The sequence below is a fragment of the Musa acuminata genome, chromosome BXJ2-4 (assembly GCF_036884655.1).
Source record: "Musa acuminata AAA Group cultivar baxijiao chromosome BXJ2-4, Cavendish_Baxijiao_AAA, whole genome shotgun sequence".
NCBI lineage: Eukaryota > Viridiplantae > Streptophyta > Magnoliopsida > Zingiberales > Musaceae > Musa > Musa acuminata.
The window spans coordinates 18,922,717-18,944,688 of NC_088341.1; the positions used below are offsets into that span (position 1 = coordinate 18,922,717).

General features: G+C 40.2%; 4 protein-coding genes across 7 annotated transcripts; 2 read left to right on the forward strand and 2 right to left on the reverse strand.

Annotated features, from left to right (window-relative positions):
- Window positions 1-357: 357 nt before the first annotated feature.
- LOC135609047 (beta-galactosidase 11-like) lies at window positions 358-4,644 on the reverse strand. 2 transcript variants are annotated; one of them, XM_065102134.1, is made up of 19 exons: window positions 4,307-4,644; window positions 4,125-4,220; window positions 3,932-4,044; window positions 3,794-3,860; window positions 3,624-3,716; window positions 3,350-3,490; window positions 3,155-3,249; window positions 2,977-3,082; window positions 2,818-2,902; window positions 2,624-2,742; window positions 2,377-2,544; window positions 2,115-2,296; window positions 1,910-2,019; window positions 1,703-1,812; window positions 1,519-1,626; window positions 1,343-1,444; window positions 1,134-1,279; window positions 705-1,050; window positions 358-627 (listed from the first exon to the last, which is right to left on the reverse strand). In XM_065102134.1, the coding sequence occupies exons 1-19, from the start codon at window positions 4,499-4,501 to the stop codon at window positions 505-507; spliced, it is 2,505 nt and encodes an 834-aa protein (XP_064958206.1). In that variant the 5' UTR covers window positions 4,502-4,644; the 3' UTR covers window positions 358-504. The 2 variants fall into 2 exon arrangements, with proteins under 2 accessions (XP_064958206.1, XP_064958205.1); XM_065102133.1 differs by having other exon boundaries at window positions 2,624-2,902.
- A 2,041-nt stretch (window positions 4,645-6,685) lies between these two features.
- LOC103973828 (synaptotagmin-2) lies at window positions 6,686-13,080 on the forward strand. Of its 2 annotated transcripts, none has more exons than XM_009388490.3 (13): window positions 6,686-6,838; window positions 7,002-7,122; window positions 8,339-8,437; window positions 8,543-8,593; window positions 8,689-8,812; window positions 9,034-9,152; window positions 9,280-9,381; window positions 9,489-9,563; window positions 11,000-11,076; window positions 11,184-11,430; window positions 11,536-11,889; window positions 11,985-12,113; window positions 12,796-13,080. In XM_009388490.3, exons 2-13 carry the CDS (start codon window positions 7,012-7,014, stop codon window positions 12,922-12,924), a joined length of 1,617 nt encoding a protein of 538 aa, XP_009386765.1. In that variant the 5' UTR covers window positions 6,686-6,838; window positions 7,002-7,011; the 3' UTR covers window positions 12,925-13,080. The 2 variants fall into 2 exon arrangements, with proteins under 2 accessions (XP_009386765.1, XP_009386764.1); XM_009388489.3 differs by having other exon boundaries at window positions 6,692-6,843.
- A 1,137-nt stretch (window positions 13,081-14,217) lies between these two features.
- LOC135610109 (grpE protein homolog 2, mitochondrial-like) lies at window positions 14,218-19,399 on the reverse strand. Its single transcript, XM_065104161.1, has 5 exons — window positions 19,183-19,399; window positions 17,950-18,441; window positions 17,669-17,836; window positions 15,165-15,293; window positions 14,218-14,519 (listed from the first exon to the last, which is right to left on the reverse strand). Exons 1-5 carry the CDS (start codon window positions 19,327-19,329, stop codon window positions 14,424-14,426), a joined length of 1,032 nt encoding a protein of 343 aa, XP_064960233.1. The 5' UTR covers window positions 19,330-19,399; the 3' UTR covers window positions 14,218-14,423.
- Window positions 19,400-19,604: 205 nt separating this feature from the next.
- LOC135610110 (replication protein A 14 kDa subunit-like) lies at window positions 19,605-21,923 on the forward strand. 2 transcript variants are annotated; one of them, XM_065104163.1, is made up of 3 exons: window positions 19,605-19,821; window positions 20,614-20,872; window positions 21,660-21,923. In XM_065104163.1, the coding sequence occupies exons 2-3, from the start codon at window positions 20,617-20,619 to the stop codon at window positions 21,722-21,724; spliced, it is 321 nt and encodes a 106-aa protein (XP_064960235.1). In that variant the 5' UTR covers window positions 19,605-19,821; window positions 20,614-20,616; the 3' UTR covers window positions 21,725-21,923. The 2 variants fall into 2 exon arrangements, with proteins under 2 accessions (XP_064960235.1, XP_064960234.1); XM_065104162.1 differs by having other exon boundaries at window positions 19,618-19,776.
- The last annotated feature ends 49 nt before the right edge of the window (window positions 21,924-21,972 follow it).

Sequence of the window (21,972 nt, forward strand, 5' to 3'; positions counted from 1 at the left end):
CCAAACTATCTTTTTGGTTTTTGGAGTTTGCTGATTTATTGCTACTTTTCCTGTACAACTTCTCTGACTTCCTTCGACTTACTTGGGTCTTTCAGATCATTGATACTACCCGAGTCAATAAGAGTTACTCGCGCATGTTGTGTCCAACATCCACACGCTATTTATTGAGCATTTAACTTGACATCAGCTTGAGATTTCTGTGCAAAATGCTCAAAGAAGAACAGTGATGATGTTCCGAGTCTACAGTGTCAACAACAAAAGTGGAGATCCATCCAGAAATGCCATTATCTACGTCACTGGATGCAGATTTCATTTCTCACAAAATCATCAGATCCATTATTAAAAACGAAGGTAAGATAAGATTGCGTACATCCATTCTCCTCCTCGTACAAATCAACCTCGTCCTCCTTCCTTTTTTCTATATCTAGTGCTCGAGGAGAGATTCAACTCAATCCCCTTCCAACATCTGGTCTAACGAAGAACGAATCAAACTCAAGCCGCGTACTACTTCTTCGGGACGCACTTGGCCTGCACTGCAAGAGTGGCCATCGTCTCCGGACACCCAACGTCAGCACCGTATGCCTCCGGCGCCACCGGCAACACGCAGGACTCCTTCCCCAAGCAGGCCTACCATGGCAGAACAAGATGAGTCAGCTCGGCATCGCAGAAGCCGTGCAGGTATCAATGTCAGCAGAGAGCCTTACCTTCTCGGCTACAGCCTTGGCCTGCGGCGTATGGCAGCTCCCTGTGGTGAAGTTGCCGCACATGCCGCCGGGGTTCCCAAAGCTTGCGAAATCAATGGACTGGATCACCTTCTTCCCCGTGCACTTCAACCGAGCCTCCGGCTTCGCGTCGTCATCGACGCTTCGGATCTTGCTGTTCTCCCTCGACCATGACCTGACGTGTGCGGGGTGGAGATCGGAGACGACGGTGCAGATGTCGTCCCTCTTCACCGTCATGATCTGTATGTCCTCCGGCTTCCCGCCGTGCTCCTCGAAGACGACCATGAGGTTGTCCTTCGGCTTCAAGAAGGACCGCGGCACGTGATACCTGAAACCGTGGATGCAAAGTTCTCAGAACTGCACTCTTCCAAAGCGGCCGCAGTTTTAGGACGACACTGCCACATTACTCACACTGATTGAGAAGCCTTCCCGAGAGGATTGAGGTAGGAGATCCAGTAACGACCGATGCTTTCGCCGTTGATCCACACCAGTCCTTTCCCCATCGAGTTCATTTCCAAAGCAACTGGATCATGTCCGGATGGAGCATCGAAGTATCTCTGGAACGAAGCTTATTGCAATCAGCATCAGAACACATGGAACAAAGATGACTTCCTCCTCACCTTGTACCACATGACTGGGGTATCACTCTTAGCCTCCTCCCACTTGACAGCATTCACTCCCTTCTCAGAGAAGATGCCCAACGTCTCCCCGGTCAATCCAACCTGTGGGGATGAGAAATGTTCTTATGTCGTTACAGGACCTGTCCAGTTCTTCTCTGTGACAAAACAACAAGCACCTGGTGCCCCCACACGCTGTGCGACAAATCCAACGTTCCGGCGTTGAGACCTTGGATGACGACGGTATGAACGCCGGCAAGTCTGTGTTCCAAGTACGCTCCACTATCCTTCATGGCGGAAGGATCGAAGTTGAATCATTATAACACACGGGAGTACAATCTCTACGGCGATTCAAGTTCTTACCGGCAATCCAACAGTCAAGCCTAAGATTGCGATGTGGTTGGTTCCTGCATTTAGATCCATTGGCTTCTGGAAGACAAAACTTTTCTCGATCTTTGTTCCATGCCCAGATCCTGCAGCAAGTACCGGACACGAACACCACTGGGACGCATCATGCTGTGGCTTCGGATGAACCGACCAGTGGAATCGAACACTGTAAAGCTAAGATACCTATGTATTTGCCATTGACGAACGCATGCATTGCATGGCCGAGGTTTGAAACTTGAAGCACAGGTCGGATGTCCTGTCGCCGAGGTAGATCGTCAGCATCCAACTTGAAGCTTCATTTGCATGGAAAGGGGAAGCAACAATGAGTGCCAATTCAAGTAGAATTTAGCCAGCAATCAAGCCCGACGGCATTTCATCAAACACCTACCTTGTTGTGTACCACAGATAGTCCGTGGTGTCCTTGGTCAAGTTCATCAACTCCAGGGGCCCTTTGGATATAACCGAGGCATGGCGAAGCGTCGGGATGAGGTCGCTCGTCATCTGCCATTGGTTCTTCATGCTGGATTCCTTCGCTACATCGAACGTCCTCGCATTGTGCTGAGCGTTGACCTGTGGCAAACGAGCACGAGTTACAACACCTGCAACATCCTCTGTTCTCCAACGAAGAAGGGGTAGAAGTTATACTTAACTCTCTGGCTATTGAACACCACAGTCTTACAGTCCGGCAGAATGCTGATGGAGCGGCGGGGGAGATAGTACTCCTCGCCTCGGAAGCTCACCGTGCCGTCTTCTTTCCTGTTGGTGTTGGTCAAGAAGGCAACGCATACATGGCTCTCCGGTATCTCATACAATCTGGCCTGCAACTCCACAAACTCATCTCATCTTCGAAGGTGATCTCTTGAACTGGATGCTGACAGTGTTTGATCTTCTTCTTACCTCAAAACCCTTGTCAAAGGCTTGGACGGACGGCGTCCCCCAGAGCAGACCCTTCCTGCACAGCTTCAGTGCATGGTGCAGGTCCCTCAGATGCCCCCATTTGGGCTCCTTCTCCATCCCTGGATCAGCATGAAGAACGGATGTCAGTGCGATGACGAGAAACCCAGATCGAAGCTTCCGAGGAGTCTGCCTACCGTATTCATCCAGGGGAGCTTCGTCGTAGTATCTCGTCATCATAAAAGCCGCGCCGGTTCTTCCAAAGTTGGTTCCTCCGTGATACTGAACAGGAGAAGCGAAGGTTAGAAGATCGCGCTGCCTTCCGACATGTCCTCAGGGAAGCAGCAGTTCCATACCATGTAGTAGTTCGTGAGGGTGCCGTTCTTTGAGAAGAAGCGTGCTACGGAGTATGCAATATCCTCTGCTGACCTCTGAGATGGTGGATCACCGAAGACCCTGTACCTGAAACAACCAGAGAGCGTTTGGTAGTGCCAAGAAAGCCTCAAACTTCCGAAGGGACGATTTGCTACTCACTGAGCAGTCCAGTTCTCAGTCCACAGGGAAGGCTTGCTCGGATGGTTCGGCCCTGTAAAGGTATCGCCGCAGTTCCTCCCGTTGCATGCATTGATCTACGTGTGAAACAATGGCGATCGGATCAGCATATTATGACTGTTGTTGTCCGGTATCAATCTAATAAGTTTCATGCAGCTGAATCCAACGTAACAATACCACGGGACCGGGAGCGTCGTTCTGCTTGCACATCACCCACGGCACGCCGGCGCCGAGCCCCACGGCCATGTTGCCTGCCCACTGAATGTATTTTGAGCCGCCCTCGAATGCTCGCGCCACGTTGTTGTACTCGTTCTCGATCTGTCGCAAGAACAGCAAGGTTAGCACTTTGAGGCAAAGAGACACGAGCTTCTTCTTCTTCTTCTTCTTCTTCTTCTTCTTCTTCCTGATATGATATATGCAGCAGGGACTGCAGGGAACAAGATGGGTGAACCTGTAATAGGATGATGGGACCTCCTTGAGAGGCAAATAGCTTCTCGTCCTTCATCATCTGCACAATCGTCCTGGCAAACCTTTCCATATGATGCTGCATGAACCCACAAAACTACCACATTAAGTGTCTTGCTGGAGCAGAAGAGACCATGACCAGGGTTTCCAGTCTACCTTGAAGGGTTCGTTGTCTGTTCGGAAGGTGATGTTGGCGACCTCCCGAAGCCAGAACGGGAACCCTCTGCCATGATCAGAGAAGCACGTCAAAAAACCAGATGCGGAAAACCAGAGCTAGAGCTCCCTGTTACACACCCATGATTCCATTCCGCTTGGATGAAGGGACCGAGTCGGAGGGTCACATACATCCCATTCTTCTGCACCAGCTTTATGAACCCCACCAAGTCATATCTCCCTTGGAAATTGAACTGTGGTAAGCAGCATTCAACTCTCAGCGCTTCCCTTCGATGTTTGAAACCTTCTTTTTGCTACAGGAACGACACCTTACCTGCCCGTAGAGAGGCTCGTGGATGTTCCAGAAGACGTAGGTTTGGATCACGTTCAGTCCCCCATGCTGAGCCTTCTGGATGATGTCCGGCCACATCTGGTCACCAAAATATCAAGAGAAGAACGAACTCTCGTCAGCGCTTCAAAGTTAACCCATGCGAGTCGATGCAGACGGTTCGTCACCTCGGGTGTGCTTCGAGGGTAATGGACCGACCCCGAGAAGAGAAGCTCTCTCCTTCCGTTTATGATCAGTGACCGGCTATCATAAGTCACTCCTTGTACGCTGCCGCCGCCGTGGGCCGCGCCGGTGCTGGCGATGGCGGCGAGGAGGAAGAGACTGACGAGAGTCCGCGCCGTGGTCTCCGGCGACACCGCCATGGTTCTTCAGCTCTTCTTTCTGCTCCAGGAATGGGATCGATGGTGTAACCCGATCTCTGACCGACGCAGATGCAGATGCAGATGCGATGACAGACTGATAGCTGGATGGGCGTGCTCCTCGTGTTGCTGTTGAGTGTGAGAGGGATGAGATCAAGAGACACGGTTTCCCACTCCAGGGAGAGAGGGGGAGCGGATATTATAGAAGGTTTCGGTTGCCTGTGGCCATGGGGAGCCCCCGAGAAGGCAGGCAAAGGCTTACAGGAATAGCCATTTGCCATTGCATGGGCGTGTTTCGGTCCGAGGGAGAGGGGAGGAGGGTGCGGTGGTGCATTCCGCTGCCTCCTCTTTTCTCTCCCGCCCGCTCCTCTCTCTCTCTCTCTCTCCCCCCATCTTCTTGCAGAGGGAAGGCGACGGATTTGTCAACGCATTGGGATGAGCTGGACCTTTTGTTGACCAAGTCTCAAATCCTCTCGTCTCTTTTAAGTTAACTCAAGACAAACCATGATTAAATCATTGCATCTTACAAAAATTAAAAACAATTGTTTTTATATGAGTACATAAACAAGTCATAGTGCAAACAAGAAATGAAAACAAATAGATAAAAGCATTTGCATCTAGACACCCTTTGTTATATATAAATCTTTCTTAGTAATCCATCATCTAGAGAATATAAATATAAATATATATTAATATTATAAAAAAAATCCATGCTTAAGTTGTTATCTAATTGATAGATTAAACAAAAAAAGTAAAGATAAGAAGAAAAAACTATATCCAAGAGGTATCAATGGACTTACCAGAGTTTCTGAATGCATGATTTTAATTCGATAATAGTTTCTGAATGCATGATTTTAATTCTATCGAATTTAGAATCGGAATCGAATCGATCCAAAACAGTTATAGTTCTAGTTTCAAAATCAATAATTATGATTATGGATATGGTTTTGAACCAAAATTACTTATTTTAAATTTTTAAATATTTTTAAATTCACTCTAATTTATCATTTATTAAACTATTATAAAAGAGAAATTCGTCAACAAGGGTATTTAGGATTTTAAAATTATTTTTGATCGGTTCATAAATCAATTGAAACCATTGGTTCTAGTTTCGATTTCAAATTCTAATCCTTATAACCTAATTTTTGCTTGGATCAAAACCTTTGATTTGAATCGGAATCGCGGTAGTATCATTATTCTTTGATGATCTATTTATACTAAATTTGCTTTCTTTTTCTATTTAGATCCGAGAATAGAACTTGAAGAATTATAAGGTTAGATCAATGTTAAGATTTATTGATAAAATTATTTTAAAACATAAAATGAGGAAAAAAAGAAAAAGTACATAAGCTTCATCTTAAGACTTGTTCTCCACTCATAACCCCAAGAAATGAACTTGAAGAGACTAACTTCTTTCGGCCTAAACAGCAGCTGAAGAAAGAGAAAAAAATAAAAAAGAACAGATCGATAGATAAAGAAAGGTTGGTTTTAGCAGCCAACCTTTTTTTGAATAGAGAGAGAGCAAGAGAACCAATTTATTTTCCCTTTTTTTGCATGCTAATTAAAAGTTTTAAATGTTAAAGAAACAAATCAATATATAAGAAAAGAAAAAAAAAAAAAGAAGACAAACATATTCCATAGCATTTAGCTAATTACCTAACAAATAGTTGAGAAAAGTAGGAAAGATAAAGACTCTAAATCAGTTTCCATCCATGTAGAAAATAATAAAACAGACTTTGCATTTCACAATTCCAAATCAATAATTCTTTTCAACAATAAAGTGATTAGAAAATTTGCAACAGGAACATGTTTTAGTCTCTCACATGCCACGTGGCAAACGATCCTTGCTTGTTACATTTTTCGAAAAAATAAATATTAGAATTTAAAGACAAAGCAAAAAAGACAACAGATACGGTAGTCAATGCAGTAGATAGTAGATTTTATGAGCTCAGACGATGCACTCCGTTTTCACCCTCTCAGCGTAACGTGGTGACTCTACAGAGACCATCCAATCACAGTGGCGGTAGAGTTTGAGGGTACGAATAGTTATTTGTTTTCGGCATCTGAAACTTCGGGGACGTGTCCCGACGAGACATCGAGACACGTCGTCGTCACGATCAACGTTTTTTTGCTTGGACGGTGATCTCGACGCTCCCCCCGTTCTTATTATTCTCCCTCCCTCTTCCTTCCTCTCGAGTCCTAAACAAGTGGAAGACGAGCCGAGCACTCGATCCCATCTTCCAAACCCAAACAAACGCGTCGCATCATTCCACCCAACTGTCTCAATTAGCAGGAAGTAAAGAACACCTCAAGTTCAAGACAGGAATCCGCGCTTTCCAGGTAAGGTAATCTTCGCTCTCTCTTTCTATTAATTTCCCATCTTAATCTCATCTTAACCCTTGATTCCGTCAGGAAGACTGCTAGTAAGAAATCTATTGTGATTGTTATTATTGCTACGGATATCTTTTTGGTATTTGATGATGTGGTTGTTGTTGATGTGAAGGGGGTGGGGGATGGGGTTTGTGAGCACGGCGTTGGGGCTCTGTGGGTTCGGCGTGGGGCTGTCGGCGGGGATCGTCATCGGATACTTCCTCTTCATCTACTTCCAGCCCTCCGATGTCAAGGTACGGCGCCGCTTGGCTGATCTTGTGTCTGGTGGTGGCCTGTTTGAACTAGGTTTTTACCTGCTCTTGCTGTGAGACTTGGTCTTGTTGTTCGTGATGCTACATTTGACATGGCATGACTTGCATTGAGATCTTGTTTTGCTGAGTTTCGAGGATTTGAGAAGTTAGTGGGACTTGTTGATCCGTTGTTCTGACTGCAGTCAAGTGTTCTTTAGTTAATTTAATGGAAGGAATGTTCGACGATCAATTTGTGTTGAAGTTTTCTGAATGTAGGAAGCAAAAGTTGGATCTGACATTTCTATGTATCTTAGTTGATTATGGCATGCTCGTCAAACATCTGCATAAACAATACCAGCTATTTCTGTTGGGCGAGAGTATCTTGACATCAAAACTTTACGATGATGATTTGGGTTTATGATGTTTTTTTCTTGAAGGTTTAGAAATTGCTGTGATGTTAAATCAAGGTTGTTATTGACAGGACAGTGTAGAAAAACAAGGATCAACTTTAGGACCCCAATTAACTTTTGGACCAAGTCATATGGACGATAAGTGTGTTTGCCTTTTGCAAGATATAAATATATATAATATCTTTTGTTATCTCATTGTGGAATTTGCATGCATAAACAGTGAGGAACTTTAGAATTGGAAGCTGGATGTTGCAAATTAGTTAAAAGTTATTAACTAAACTTATTATGAAAAGGAGAGAAGAAAGGAGAAGTTATTATCCTCTATTGCTAGATATTTTTCTGTCAATGGTGGTTTCTACTGCCCAATGTCAATGCATTTATTTTCTCATTCTTCCCAACTGCTACTTCTTCATGTCAATAAAGACAAGATTGTAGTTGATTACCTCCAGGCAAGTATCTAGGTGTATAACATCTCAGTCTCTTGTATATATTGGGTTATGTCATGGATATTGGAGAACCTGGTCCACCGTCTGACTAAACAGTTCGACAGATCACCTAGATCTTGCATATAGTGTTTAATCTTCACACTGTCTCAGTTGTGAAGGGGGCTACCTGTCTCAGGTGACTGTCCAGTTAATCTAGGCAGCTGATGTTCAAAGATAATGGTTCTATGCTTCCTTGCTTATTAAAACATGAAGTTTTTGTAATTCACTTTGATGCCTTCTACATTTTTATTGGTTCTAAATACAATTTAGAAATCAAAATCTGATGACGTGTGGTTACTCTCTTACGAAATTTTGCTTGATCAGGATCCTAAAATCCGTCCACTTGTTGAACATGATTCGAAATCATTGGAACAGATGCTTCCTGAAATTCCCCTGTGGGTGAAGAATCCAGACTATGATCGAGTAACGTATCGTGCTTATTTTAACTGATACTGTGGACTCGAGTACTAGAAACTGTAGTTCTTATTTTTACCTCTTAATAAATAACTTCTATTTTGCTGTTTGAAGATTGATTGGTTAAATAAGTTTCTAGAAATGATGTGGCCTTATCTCAATAAGGTATGTCTTCATTCTGAGTCCTGATTGATGTCCGAGAATGAAGTACCAAACAGTGCCTTTTTTTGCTGCCATATTAATGTTTTTTGCTCTACAAGGCTATCTGCAGAACTGCAAAACAAATTGCAGATCCAATAATTGCTGACAATACCGTAAAGTATAAACTCGATTCAGTTGAATTTGAAACCTTCACTCTTGGTTCACTGCCACCTACTTTTCAAGGTAAGCACTTGTGTGAATCTTATATATGATTTTGGTACATCTATTTGCTGATGAATTTTGTGATGCACATTATTTATTGAGATTTCCAATATTTTTCTCTTTTATGCTCTCCAATAGTTTTTGCTTACTGCATGATTCAAGTTGTATTCCTGGTTTTGTGCATCTACTGATTTTCTGTAATGTTGTCCAATAATGTGCATCTACGTTTGAACCTGTGCCAGGAATGAAAGTGTACATTACAGAAGAGAAGGAGCTCATTATGGAACCATCACTGAAGTGGGCTGGGAACCCTAATGTCGTCGTTGTTGTGAAAGCCTATGGATTAAAATTGACTGCACAGGTCATTAATGTATACCTTTTTGTTGGTAGATCCATCATGCAGTTTATGTTTTGCAACAGAGGGTGATGTTGAAGTCACAAGCACAGTTAGCCAATTTGTTAACATTTTGGCAGTTTGAGATTTTCAGGTGGTGGATTTGCAAATCTTTGCCACTCCACGCATTACATTAAAGCCGTTGGTCCCTAGCTTTCCTTGTTTTGCAAAAATCTTGGTGTCTCTCATGGACAAGGTGTGTGAGAAAATAAAAACAAACTTTTCACTTGACGTACTTAATGAATCTCTCATTGGTAAGCTATTGGCAAGATGTGTAACCATTCAGAATGTTTTCTTTTGCAGCCACATGTTGACTTTGGTCTAAAACTTTTGGGGGCTGATCTTATGGCAATTCCTGGCCTTTATAGATTTGTTCAGGTTGTTTACACCTTACACTTTCTTTTTTTCTTGAGCATTCATGACATGATAACTTTTTGGCTTTAGAAATTGTCAATATGCATATTTGTTTGAGGCTGTTTGGAATAAACTTTAAAATAACCTATTAACTTTATAGAACAGTTTAAAAACTGAATGAAAATTTCATTGCATTTGAGATCAAGATAACATGAGTTAGAGGTTAGTCCCACATTGCTAAGGAATGAAAGAGTCGGGAGACATCTATTGGTTTTTGCCCACAACTTGAGCCTTTGGGTTGTCTACTCACATTTATGGTAACCCTGACCTGGTTCTACTAAAAGAATTCCAACAACAATGTCTTTGTAGGTAGTCATCCACCACCAAGGGCAGGAGGAAACAAGTGCTTCCAATGCCAACCACCCAAGCTATTGGGCATTAGCGGATCTTTCTTATTTTATCTGCAATTGCATATGATATGACACAAGGTAAGCAATACCGAATAATACCACCCGGTATGGGCGGTACGTACTAGTCCGGTATACTAGTACGCGGACCGCCGCCCATTACCAGGCGGAACGAATAATAATATTAATATATATATATATAAAATAGAAAAAGGCTCGGCGATGTCACCGAGGCGATGCAACGTTGCCGAGGCGATTATATATATATATATATATATATATATATATATATATATATATATATATATATATATATATATAATTTAAATAAATGAGGCGACGTCGCCCCGCATGGGGAAGGAAAAGGCGACGTCGCCGAGGCGATGCGACGTCGGCTTTTAAATAAATAATATATATATATATATATAATCTTATATAAATATATATATATATATATTATTTAAATAAACGAGGCGACGTCGCCCCGCGTGGGGAAGGAAAAGGCGACGTCGCCGAGGCGATGCGACGTCGGCTTTTAAATTATATATATATATATATATATATATATATATATATATATATATATATATATACCGAACGGTATACCACTCAGTATACCGAGCGGTATACCGTACCGTACCGTATCGAGGGATCGTCGAAACTTCGGTACAGTACGAAATTTCAGACCTTGATATGACATGCCATTGAAGATTTTGGATTCACATCCGCTGTATGCCTAGCCACAGATGTCCAAGAATACATGTGGTACATACGTATCTGAAAACACTTCTATTGTGGAGTTAGAAAAAGGGTCTTGGTATGATGATTGTTTTTCTTTGAATTTGTTATCTTTTTTTAGTATTTTTTTTAATATCATACGCTGCCAAAAGCGTCTAGGAATTTCTTGGTTCAGAATTCATTTGAACTCATAGTTTTTATGATCCGATCATCATCTCTTGTTTGACTACTTACTTACCAGAAACAGTGAAGCACTTTGTACGGTTTAAATTATCAATTCTTTTCCTCTGATGCTGTATGATGGACTATCTGCAGGAAACAATAAAAAATCAGGTTGCAAATATGTACCTGTGGCCTAAAACACTAGAAGTGCCAGTTCTGGATGTTTCAAAGTAATTTGATGCCTCTATGTAACATTTAAGAAGCATAATTTTTTTATTCCGAAAAAAGGGGATACCAACTCCAGCATCTGTATCAATGATCCTGTTTATTATTGCAGAGCCTCAAGGAAGCCTGTTGGAATTCTTCATTTGAAGGTTATCAGAGCATATAAGTTAAAAAAGAAAGACCTATTGGGGAAATCAGACCCATATGTCAAACTGAAGCTTGGAGACGATAAGCTTCCATCAAAAAAGACAAGAGTGAAGCATAGCAATCTTAATCCTGAGTGGAACGAGGAATTTAAGTTTGTTATCAGAGATCCAGAAAATCAATTTGTTGAACTTAATGTCTATGACTGGGAACAGGCATGTGATTTTCTGGGTACAATTATTTCCTTTCACATCAGTCATATGGTCTTTGTTGTTTGCTAGTTTTTCCTTCATTGAATGTCTATTATGCTTACTATGTAGGTGGGGAAACATGAAAAGATGGGCATGAACGTCATTCGACTGAATGAACTTGCCCCCGATGAGCCAAAAACTCTGACACTCGACTTGCTTAAGAATCTTGAGAGTAGAGATGTTCAGAGTGACAAATCACGTGGACAGATTGTTGTGGAAGCGTTGTACAAACCTTTCAAGGAAAAAGAGGTACCAAAAGATGTCGGTGAGAATGCAGATGAAGTAGAAAAAGCTCCTGATGGTACACCATCAGGCGGCGGTTTGCTTGTTGTTATTGTTCATGAAGCTAAAGATCTTGAGGGCAAGCACCATACAAACCCTTACGTGCGTGTCACCTTTCGAGGAGAGGAGAAGAAAACTAAAGTATCTTGTGAACTAAATATTGATTTCCGCTGCATTCTGTAAAGTTTCTTTTACATATGACCCACTAATGGATTCTTATTAATTTATGGATGCAGCACATAAAGAAAAACAGAGATCCAAGATGGGAGGAAGAGTTTCAGTTTGTATGTGAGGAGCCTCCTATCAATGATAAAATGCATGTGGAAGTACTCAGTAGGGCACCAAGTATTGGCATACACCCTAAGGTACTCCTTGACATGGCATTTTTGCAAGAAATCTGTTAGTATGTAAATAGGCCAACTAGGAGAGATTCTTAGTGATTAGTGGTGCCTGATTCAAGTTTGCTTAGTTAAGTGTGCTCATCTGCATTTTATAGACACTTGGATCATGTCTGACGATTGAATTACAGTTCTTAATTTGACTGCCGTTCCTTGAAAAATATACATGTATCTTTGAATTTGATTGGTTTGAGCTGTTGTATCAGGCATGCTCATATTATGCTTAAATCTTTTGTTCAAAGTCCATAAACAGGTTTCACTCTGAAAAGCTAAGGAAATGATCTAATATATTTCTGTGTGTTTCATCCGTTATGATTCATCCTGCTTGCTCAGAAGGCATCGACTATGCAGGTTGATAACTTAGTCTGATAAACAATTTGATAAACCTTTGTAATTTACTGGTTTGGTAACACCTGCTACTGCAAAGACACACACGCCATAAGTACAAGCATCACAAAAAAAGAAGGTTTGTTTTAGATGTAATTAATTGGGCATCATGTTGTAATTTGGATGTGATGTTGATTTCCTTATTTATTTATTTATTTATTGGTTTACAATGATTGAAATTAGTGATATCGTGTTGGTCGTTTTGTACAAATCAGTAGTTTCGAGGTCTATACATTAGCTGAGACATTCCTTTTTCTTTCAGGAAAGTTTGGGATATGTTACCATTAGCCTCACAGATGTGGTGAACAACAAGAGAACCAATGAGACATATCATCTCATCGACTCCAAAAATGGTCGAATTCAAATAGAACTGCAGTGGAGGACTTCTTAGAGCTATCTAATGAACAAATCCCAGCATGGGAAGAGATTGTACTTACTGAATCAGATGCAACAATGATAAAGGTGGAAACCTGTTTGATATTTCATAAAAGAATCTCTGTTCTTACAAAGTTCCTTTCTTTTCAATACATAATAATGTTTGAATTTTTGTGGTATAAGATTTAAAGATAGAAAATCATCTTTGGATTATATGGAAGAAGAAGAAGAAGAAGAAGAAAAATCATCTTTACAGGTAGAAAGTGTTTTTCAATTTTCCTTCTTCTTTCTTTGCCTCTTTCTGAAGTGAGGTTTCATAGATTTTACCGGTTAAATGTAAGTTCCGAGTCTCAACTGGAATTATGAGCAAGCTTACAAGTTCTAATAAATGTAAGTTACCGAGTCTCAACTGGAATTATGAGCAAGCTTACAAGTTCTAAGGCATGTATCACTGCTTAGATCCTCTTGCTTCGTTTCCCATGGATAGAGTAAACTTTTTGCACTTGTGAATATAAAAATTACCAGAGGGAGATTATTTTTCTTGTACTGAAGTGAGAACACTAATTGGTTAAAAAAGACATTCTGGCAACTGTAAGAGAGGATTTTTTTTTTTTTTGACTTGGTAACCATTTAGTAGGAGGGAGGTCCAAACACTCGTTCGCGTGGTTTATTATTTGTACCACGTGTGGCTTTGATTAAGACTTAGATTATCTTAATTACACGTGTTAATTATTTTTTGATGGGTGTCAACAGTGTTCCAATTTTTTATGTTTGTATCAGAGAGTGATGATGGATTTCACACAAAGTTCAAAGCAGAATGGTGTTGAGGAGCTGTCGTGCAGATTTGTGACTTTGGGAATCCTGTGGGTGGGTGTCTTTTTTTTTTTTTTTCTTTTTGTTGTCTGTTTTGACTGCCTACACATTTCGTTGGCGTGTGGTTTCCGCCGTCGAACTCGCCTTTCGTTTTCGAACTGGATGGGAAGGAAAGGGACCTTTTTTTTTTTTAGTGTGTCGATTAAGTTGTCGTCATGATCCTCGACGTGACCAGGGAATCTTTAGTTTTTCCTCGTCGAGATTCGTGCAGATTTATGATCATACAATAAATACTTATTATTATTATTATTATAATTATATATATATATATATATATATATATATATATATATATATATATATATATATATATATATATATATATATATATATATATATATATATATACTAGTGTTAGCTCCAACACCTAAAATCCTCTAAATAATGAATGGATCGGGATCACAAACCAACGTCCCAAATACATTTTCTAATCATCTTACCACCAAAGGATATCTATTTCAATTTCGGTAGCTCTCAGATGAAGAACAAGAGTTACAAATGCATCATCGGAATGACAGAACAAGTTCTTCTACGCAAAACTGAACTGTATTAGTCTAATTGAAATCAGCTTTATACTAGGTAGAGTGTAGCTCGTACAGATTCAGGCATACCAGGTAAAATTTTGCATGGAGCAGCCACAACTCATTTGCTGGTGCTTTGATCTGTACCATCGTCCAAAGCTTCGGTTACACCCACTTCAGCTGGACGAATGACTCGATCATATAACAAGTATCCCGACTGCAACCACATGCAAAATAAAACGAACCCAATTACACCAACTAAAAAGCAAAGACCCATCATCATCACCAGGATTTCAATGATGAGTTCGCCAAACTGATGCAGGCAAAACAATTCCCGACAATAATGGTGGCATTACTTGTTAAAAAGGTAAAATTGAAGGCACAGAATCCCAACAACATTTACATTCTTCATTACATGACGCACAGAGTGGTTAATAATGTTAAATCATCAAAATTAATATATATTTAGCTATATTTAGCTTCATCAAAATTAATATATGTCAGATATCTAGATGAAGAACAAATTATATAGTATGTCTTTGGTAAGTAGAGATATATAAATGTCTCACTCATGATCACTTCTATTCAAGCCCATCCCATCTAATTAATGAACGCTGAACATACAAGACAAATCTTTAGGCAAAATGACTGTATCATATCAGCTTCACTTATGCTACAAACTTTTTGCTCCATCCTAGTAAGGCAAACTTGGACAAGTGCTTTGCATAGAAACCTAAGAGTAATCGTATTGAACTACGCTTCTGCTTCTTGGCAATAAACTACAGCCTTCTGTCCATTTGTAGAAACTAATTACTAGAATGATATCCCGATGAAAATGAATCTATATACTGCTACTGCATACCTTGAGAACAACAGCCACAGTGCCTGGTGGTTTGGAAGAGTCCGGTATTTGGAAAGCTGCAAGATGCCTGTGTGGATCAAACTGCTCATCCAAAGGATCAAACTTCTCGACTCCAAATTTCCTGAACACCTAAAAGCCAAAACAGTTGTCTTTTCAGCAACAAACCATGCATGTATGCCAAGAAAATCACATTAAAAATAGTGAAGCAAGGAAAATTGAGTACTAGTTATACAAGTTACAGTCAGATATACATTTTAGTACAAAAGATGTGTGGCTATCACTTTGTCAATCCATAACCATTAGTAGTAAAAACATAATTTAGCCGAAGCTAGCACAAACAAATACAGAAAGGTGTTGAGTATACACAAGATCAAAAGGATGACACAAAGGACCTATTTTTGTGAATCGAACCCCCAGTCCAAAATCTCACCATCCAACCCAGAAGAAAATTTTGATCCTAATATCTGATTTTAATACAAGTAACAAATTTGTACATATAATTCTGGCAGTACAAATCCAGACAACAAATGATCCCTCTGTACTGTACTAACAAGTTGCAATCTTGCCCAACGGTCGTGTCCCAGAACTTCTCCAATTTACCTAACTCCCATGAGACTAGTGTACAAGGTTACAAGGCAGAACTTGGAGCAAGCCTTGCATGGAGACAGGCTACCTCTTCAATATGTTCACTAAATTGTGAAATGCAGGTTCCTAACAGTATTGGCCAAAAGATTGCTGCATTCATCGGAATGCCAAGATTCTGAAAATGAAAATTTTGTCCATGAGATCAATATCTACAGACATGTTGTAAGAGAATGTAGTCATCAAAGGGTATTACTGCTGAAAACTCCCACATCAAATCTAAATGACCAAAAAACAGTTAGAAAATTCTTTATTACATGTCAATAACCCTTAACTTTTAGACCCTCTAGCCATTCATGCAAGAAAGGATGGTATAACCATGGTTGCAGCCAATGAAAAAAAAAAGCATTTGGTTAACAGTGACAGTTACTTGCTCACAGTTTTGCATTTTAGTTCTTGTTCTTTTTAACTTGTAAATCAAGGTTTGTCTGAAATTTTTCCTTCTTTTTGAGACATGATTTAATTATCTAGACTTACTTCACAAAAGAAAGTCAACGCCCTGCTTTACTCCATATTTCCAATATGATCGCCAAAAGCAACTATTATATATTCTACACAAATTAGCCCACCACATCTAGTCCCAGTACATCTTCGTCTCTTATTTCAGTATAACTTGTTACCTTTGATGCACTAGGCAAACACTCTTTGCTTTGTGTACCATTGTGCTTTGTCAAAAATCAATTAGTCCAGAGTCAGCTTGCTTCCATCATGTCTTGCTCTCAACATAAAGCAATACCTTGTTCCATAGAAAAAGAAAGGAAAAGTAGGCATACATTTAGCCTACTCCTCTATAGACAGCTTAATATATGTGTGTGTGTGTGTGTGTGTGTGTATGTATATATATATGTGTATATATATATGTATATACATATATGTATATACATATATGTATATACATATGTATATACATATATGTATATACATATATGTATATACATATGTATATACATATATGTATATACATATGTATATATATATATATATATATATATATATGCTTATTTTTCTATCATATGAGCTGTAACCTTAATTTGATAAGTAAAAGCAAATATGGCAGAAGGGCCACCGTATAAGAGTAAGATTTTTTCAAAAATACATTAGAAAATCCTACTTCAAGCTCAATCTCCCCTCTTGACCAATCTAGTAATAGAGGATCTCAAGACTTGTGGTCATAAGAAAGAGGAACTTCACCAAAACAGAAAAGATGCCCAACTCATTTTCATTAAACTGGGACCTCATTGGCCAAAAGAGGAAAATACAATCTATTGTTTAACCACCGAATATGAAACTATGGAGTAAGACATAGATTTCTTAATACAATCAATTATGTTCATTCTGAGTCAACCAGTCAATTTGCTTTCACTCTCTTTCACTTAATAGGGAAGTCAGAAAGCCAAACATCCAATCTCACTAGCACAGAATTTTTCAGTTTAGCTAGTTGGGTCCTATTATCCTTCACATTCACTTATCAGACAGAATACCCACAGACAGAATGACTTGCACAACTTTTAAAAGGCATATGATCACCCCCAGAACCATCAACAAAACAAGCATCTTAGTTCCTAGACATGCCAAAAGCTCACACATCTGTCTTTCACTACCCCAGATACAAAGACATGCAATGCCTTAAAATGAGACTTTCCTGAGTCAACTACAAAAGAAAGCTCTATCAATTTTAGACAGGATATTACATTTTCATATCACATTAGCAAATGCAAGTTAAAATTTTGTGATCCAAAAGATTTACCAATAAATTACCACTATTGCAAAACGATTGGGACTTGTCTGTTTCTACAAACATTTCACAAAGCCAGAGAGTCAAATATGAAGCATAATTAACTGAGGTCAGTCATGCAATTTACCTCTACAAGTTGTTTATCAGTCATTTCAACACCCTCAAGCAAGGTTTTTATAAGTGGCACAGCTCCAACAGAGTCTTTGGATTCATCTATCTTTGAAAAGCTTTCTTTGACAACAGATGAAGCCCTTCCAAGATTGTCAGCAACATCTAGTAGGCTCTTGGCAAAACTCTGCACAAAATCATATCATATACATAAATTTTAAGATCCAAATTCACCAAAAAGGTCCTGTGCACTGCCAAAGGAAGAATCAGGGAAAAAAGAAGAGGGGAGGGGTGGGGAACCTGTATTGCAAATTTTTTTGAGTTTTCTGCCTCACGTTTTGTCCTGTCAATAACATTTTCAACTTCAGCACAACTGCGAAGAACTTTATCTTGCATTTTTTCAATCTCCTTGTGCTTCAATTTCAGCAACTCTTCCTTCTCTGCAACAAGCTTGACTAGATCATCAATTGATAAATCAGCCTCTGCATCCGAATCAGAAAATTCAGTTCTTCTTGGACTCTTCATTCTTTTACTAGATTGAGACTTGGAATCTAAACTAAAATCTGCTTCATGTGACTGTCCTGTTATAGTAGAACCACTGCCAGTTTTCTCAGCCTCATTACTATTTCTAACTTCCGATGAACTTCCTGGAACATCATCATTGTTCCCAGATTGATTTGCCTCCTTATCAGTATGATTAGGGGACACAGAAGATGAGAAGCTAAAACGATGAGACCTCGCAGTCAAAAAAGCTGAATGCCGTGGCAACAGATCCATTTGGCAAGGAGACCACTGGAAAGTGAAATGCATTATGAGTTGCTAACACAGGAATGACAATGTTTTCCATCAATAAACTTTGCGCATGAAACGCATTACATAAATAAAAACACTGATGCATGAACCATAAAAGTCTACAAAATACATCATCTTGTTTCTTGTCTAAAATATTGATCCATCCATGACATAGACGTCTTTATCATGACCATATCATATCCCAATCCAAGAAGAGAATCAGATACTCCGAGACACTGACGTTAAGATCCTGACAACATTGACATAGCAATAGTTATGGAAACAGATGGAGGTGGGGATGGTGGAAGTGATGAACAACAGTGATGGTGGCCGTTTAGGAAGGATGAAGATGGCAGTGGTGGCGGAAACGGCAGAAACAGCGGCATAATGATGGCGGCACCAGTGGTAACGAGGAGGTGCCAAACAAGAACAGTATCGACATGGGATCGAGCTGTAATGCTGATGCGACGGAGGTAATGCTGAACGGTGGCGGTGGCTCTAGATTTGTCGCTCGACAAAAAGGATCAGAAGAACATACAGAAGCCCAACTCTTAAAGCCCGCAGCCAAAGAAAGATCAAAGCATTCGACGGTTCACGATACGAGTGAATCAGAACAACCGTCTGACTGAAACCCTTCGATCCATCCCCAAAGGATTACAACAAAGCAAGACAAGAAACACTACGAACGCATCTACATAAAACCATATGTGTCTGAGTTCGAGAGCATGTAGAAATCTCCACCTTCACCGACGAGATCGTGGCGGGATCCGCAGGCGACTCCCTCAGGGAACGGAAGCCATCGCCGACCGGCTGCCACCGACAGGACACTGACATCAACCGGTGGGCGATTCCGCTCCTAGCGACACGAGATAAAACCCTAGAAGCCATCGTCACGAGACCACCACCGGGGATCGAGGAAACGAGTTTTCTGGAAGCGGGCGTTAAGCCAATCGATCGGAGAAGAAGATAGCTTTCGTTGAGGATACTTCCCGTGTTGACTATTATGCCCCTGACGCTGGTTTGGATTTTAGGAAGAATTGCCCGGCATTGTAGTGTAATTTATGGTAAGTTCAAAGGGTTCATCTGTCTAAATGAAATTTGGGGGTGGGTGGTTGGGGGTGGCCATTGGACTTTGGTCCGGATTTAGCCCAACCAATTAATTGGGCCGAGCCAGAGATCGCGACGGTCGAGCCGCAAAAAGACGCTCGAAGAATCCACATCTTCCCGCGCCAAGGCCGAATCCCTAAAGCAGTGAACCCTAATAAGAACGGCTCCGCCTCTTCGACTCTTCGGATCGCCCAACCCATCTCTTCCCCTGCCGCCCTCGTCCCGAAGGTTTGCCCCGCCGTGGATCGATCATGCTTTTCCATTCCAGTAGTTGTGGGAAATTCTACTTTATCCGAATCAATTATTTCTTCGTCATTTTACTACTTGTGTAATCCATCGAAATGATGTTTTACCGGAACTATCGGGGCAGTGCCTTGATCTTTCCCGTGCTATTTACATCCCCGCTTTTCTCTTTCTGCGAGCCTTGGGTGTTTGATGATTGTAGTGGTCCTCAGCGATCTTTTAGTTGGAGCGGATAAGGAGATGCTCACCACATACTTCGATCACGACACTTATTGAAATGAAGTAGCGACTGACTACTAGATCTTAAGTTTCATCTGCTCTGGAACAATCGAGAGCAGCATGTGTGTCATCTCATGATGCGTATAACCTAATTTTTAGTGCTTCTAAATGGTTTGTCTAAGGAGCTTCTCTTAGCATAGCCTCATCGAGGAACAATGATTTGAACAGGAACAACTACTACTCTTAATCGTCTCTTTTTCGCATGGCTGGTTGTCTGGGTAGTGTATACTGAACTTAGATAACAATAAATTTTCTTTTATACTATGATTTGGACATAATAAAGGATGCCATTGATTCATATTTCACTACCTACGTGTTGGATTTTGTTATTCCTAGCTTAATTGTTGTTGTTTCATCACCACCTTGTTCGAGTAGACAGCAGGTCTGCTTTCTATTATTGATTTGATGATGATGGTATGTGAAGAATGTGAATCAAACTCTAAATTCATGCAAGTATTTGTTATGTTGCAGAAGGATTAGGTTTTCAGCACATGATCATGGAATATTAACTGATTATTGAAACATTTACACATGGTTGTGCAGATAATGGATACATCGAGTCCTGCAGTTTTTGTTAATGCCGAGATTCTGAAAATGTATCTGGGAAGGAGAGTTCGGGCGGTGATTCAAGTGATGCGAAATGACGCTGGGGTTATTGTGGGACAATCAACTGATGGGAATCAAATAACCGTTAAGGGCGCTCAGGCCGTCCCTCCGTCTCATTATGTGGAGGTCATTGGAATTGCTGATGGAAGTCAGTCGATTAGAGCTGAAATTTGTACCGACTTTGGCCAATCATTTGGTAACTTTGACCTCAGTTTTGGACTTATATCGTAATGATTTACTTCCGTGGTCCCTTCTCTGTTTTTGCATTGCCAGATGTTGTTTATAATCCTATATATATATATTATATATATATATATATATTCATTAATCCTGAGAAGAGATTTTTTTCTTTCTTTAGTTATTTGCAGATCATGAAACCCTGGTTAAAGCTGCTGCCTAATTATCACCTATATTTGTAGTTTATACTTTACACATTGACCTTTGTTTTAGATAAGCAAACTTAACAATCTTCCATTGTCTAGTATTGGTCTTCGACATGTATGGATTTTCTTCACATTAACTTTCCACTTGATGTTAGACGATACAAATTCTTATTTGTTGTTGGTGCTCAGACCGATGATATTTGTTCAGCTGGTTTATTCTTTATCAGATTATCTTGAATGGATTTTCTTCTGCTAGATGTATGTCATTGGTAAATCGGTCGGTCTCCGAGCTAACGTATAAGGAGACCGACAAGGTTCCTTTTTCTTTCTTTTTTTCTCAACATTTTATTTGCATTACGTTATGTTTCTTTGTATTAATTAGATTGGTCTGAGCTTGAAAGTACAAAAATCTTCTTACTTCCCTCTACTTCATCAGTGAACTACTTATGTGCATGCTTTTATGAAGAGTGAGTTTATAGTGCATGTAATCTTGCTGTGGAAATAGAAACAAACAAATTCAACGTGGATTCATCCTCTACATTTGTCTTGTAATTTCCTTGTGCTGTTTTCACTTATCCTGTAAAAGTTTCTTTCCCACAGATATGTCAGCTTACAATGGGCTCTGCCAGCTTGCAAATGGCAAATTCAAGAATCTATTCCTTTAGTGCAGTGCTGGATGTTATTCAACTGTGCTGCAAACCCAAATTGATCGACTTGTTAGGAAGGATCAGATCCTTTTATGTTGATGCTTCTTTCTTGTAATGTAGGCTCTGTCATCAGAACCTATTGTGAAGAACTCCTATTGTCTTGTGAATTTGGAGAGTTGAGTATTCATACTTTTGCAGTAACATATTCTTCATCTTAGGGATCAAAGGTTTTGTCTGGTGAGAGTAGTTTGTGGTCAATGAAACGT

Excerpts from the sequence above, each read along its gene's own strand:
- LOC103973828 (XM_009388490.3), top strand. The coding sequence starts at position 7,012 with ATGGGGTTTGTGAGCACGGCGTTGGGGCTCTGTGGGTTCGGCGTGGGG. Across the intron at positions 8,438-8,542 it reads AGAATCCAGACTATGATCGA|ATTGATTGGTTAAATAAGTT; the intron begins GTAACGTATCGT and ends TGCTGTTTGAAG. Across the intron at positions 12,114-12,795 it reads GTATTGGCATACACCCTAAG|GAAAGTTTGGGATATGTTAC; the intron begins GTACTCCTTGAC and ends TTTTTCTTTCAG.
- LOC135610110 (XM_065104163.1), top strand. The coding sequence starts at position 20,617 with ATGGATACATCGAGTCCTGCAGTTTTTGTTAATGCCGAGATTCTGAAA. Across the intron at positions 20,873-21,659 it reads CGACTTTGGCCAATCATTTG|ATATGTCAGCTTACAATGGG; the intron begins GTAACTTTGACC and ends TCTTTCCCACAG.
- LOC135609047 (XM_065102133.1), bottom strand. The coding sequence starts at position 4,501 with ATGGCGGTGTCGCCGGAGACCACGGCGCGGACTCTCGTCAGTCTCTTC. Across the intron at positions 3,083-3,154 it reads ACTGAGAACTGGACTGCTCA|GTACAGGGTCTTCGGTGATC; the intron begins GTGAGTAGCAAA and ends TGGTTGTTTCAG. Across the intron at positions 2,545-2,623 it reads CCTTTGACAAGGGTTTTGAG|GCCAGATTGTATGAGATACC; the intron begins GTAAGAAGAAGA and ends GTGGAGTTGCAG.
- LOC135610109 (XM_065104161.1), bottom strand. The coding sequence starts at position 19,329 with ATGGCTTCTAGGGTTTTATCTCGTGTCGCTAGGAGCGGAATCGCCCAC. Across the intron at positions 17,837-17,949 it reads CAAAAAAATTTGCAATACAG|AGTTTTGCCAAGAGCCTACT; the intron begins GTTCCCCACCCC and ends GATTTTGTGCAG. Across the intron at positions 14,520-15,164 it reads CTGTGGCTGTTGTTCTCAAG|TCGGGATACTTGTTATATGA; the intron begins GTATGCAGTAGC and ends ATGTGGTTGCAG.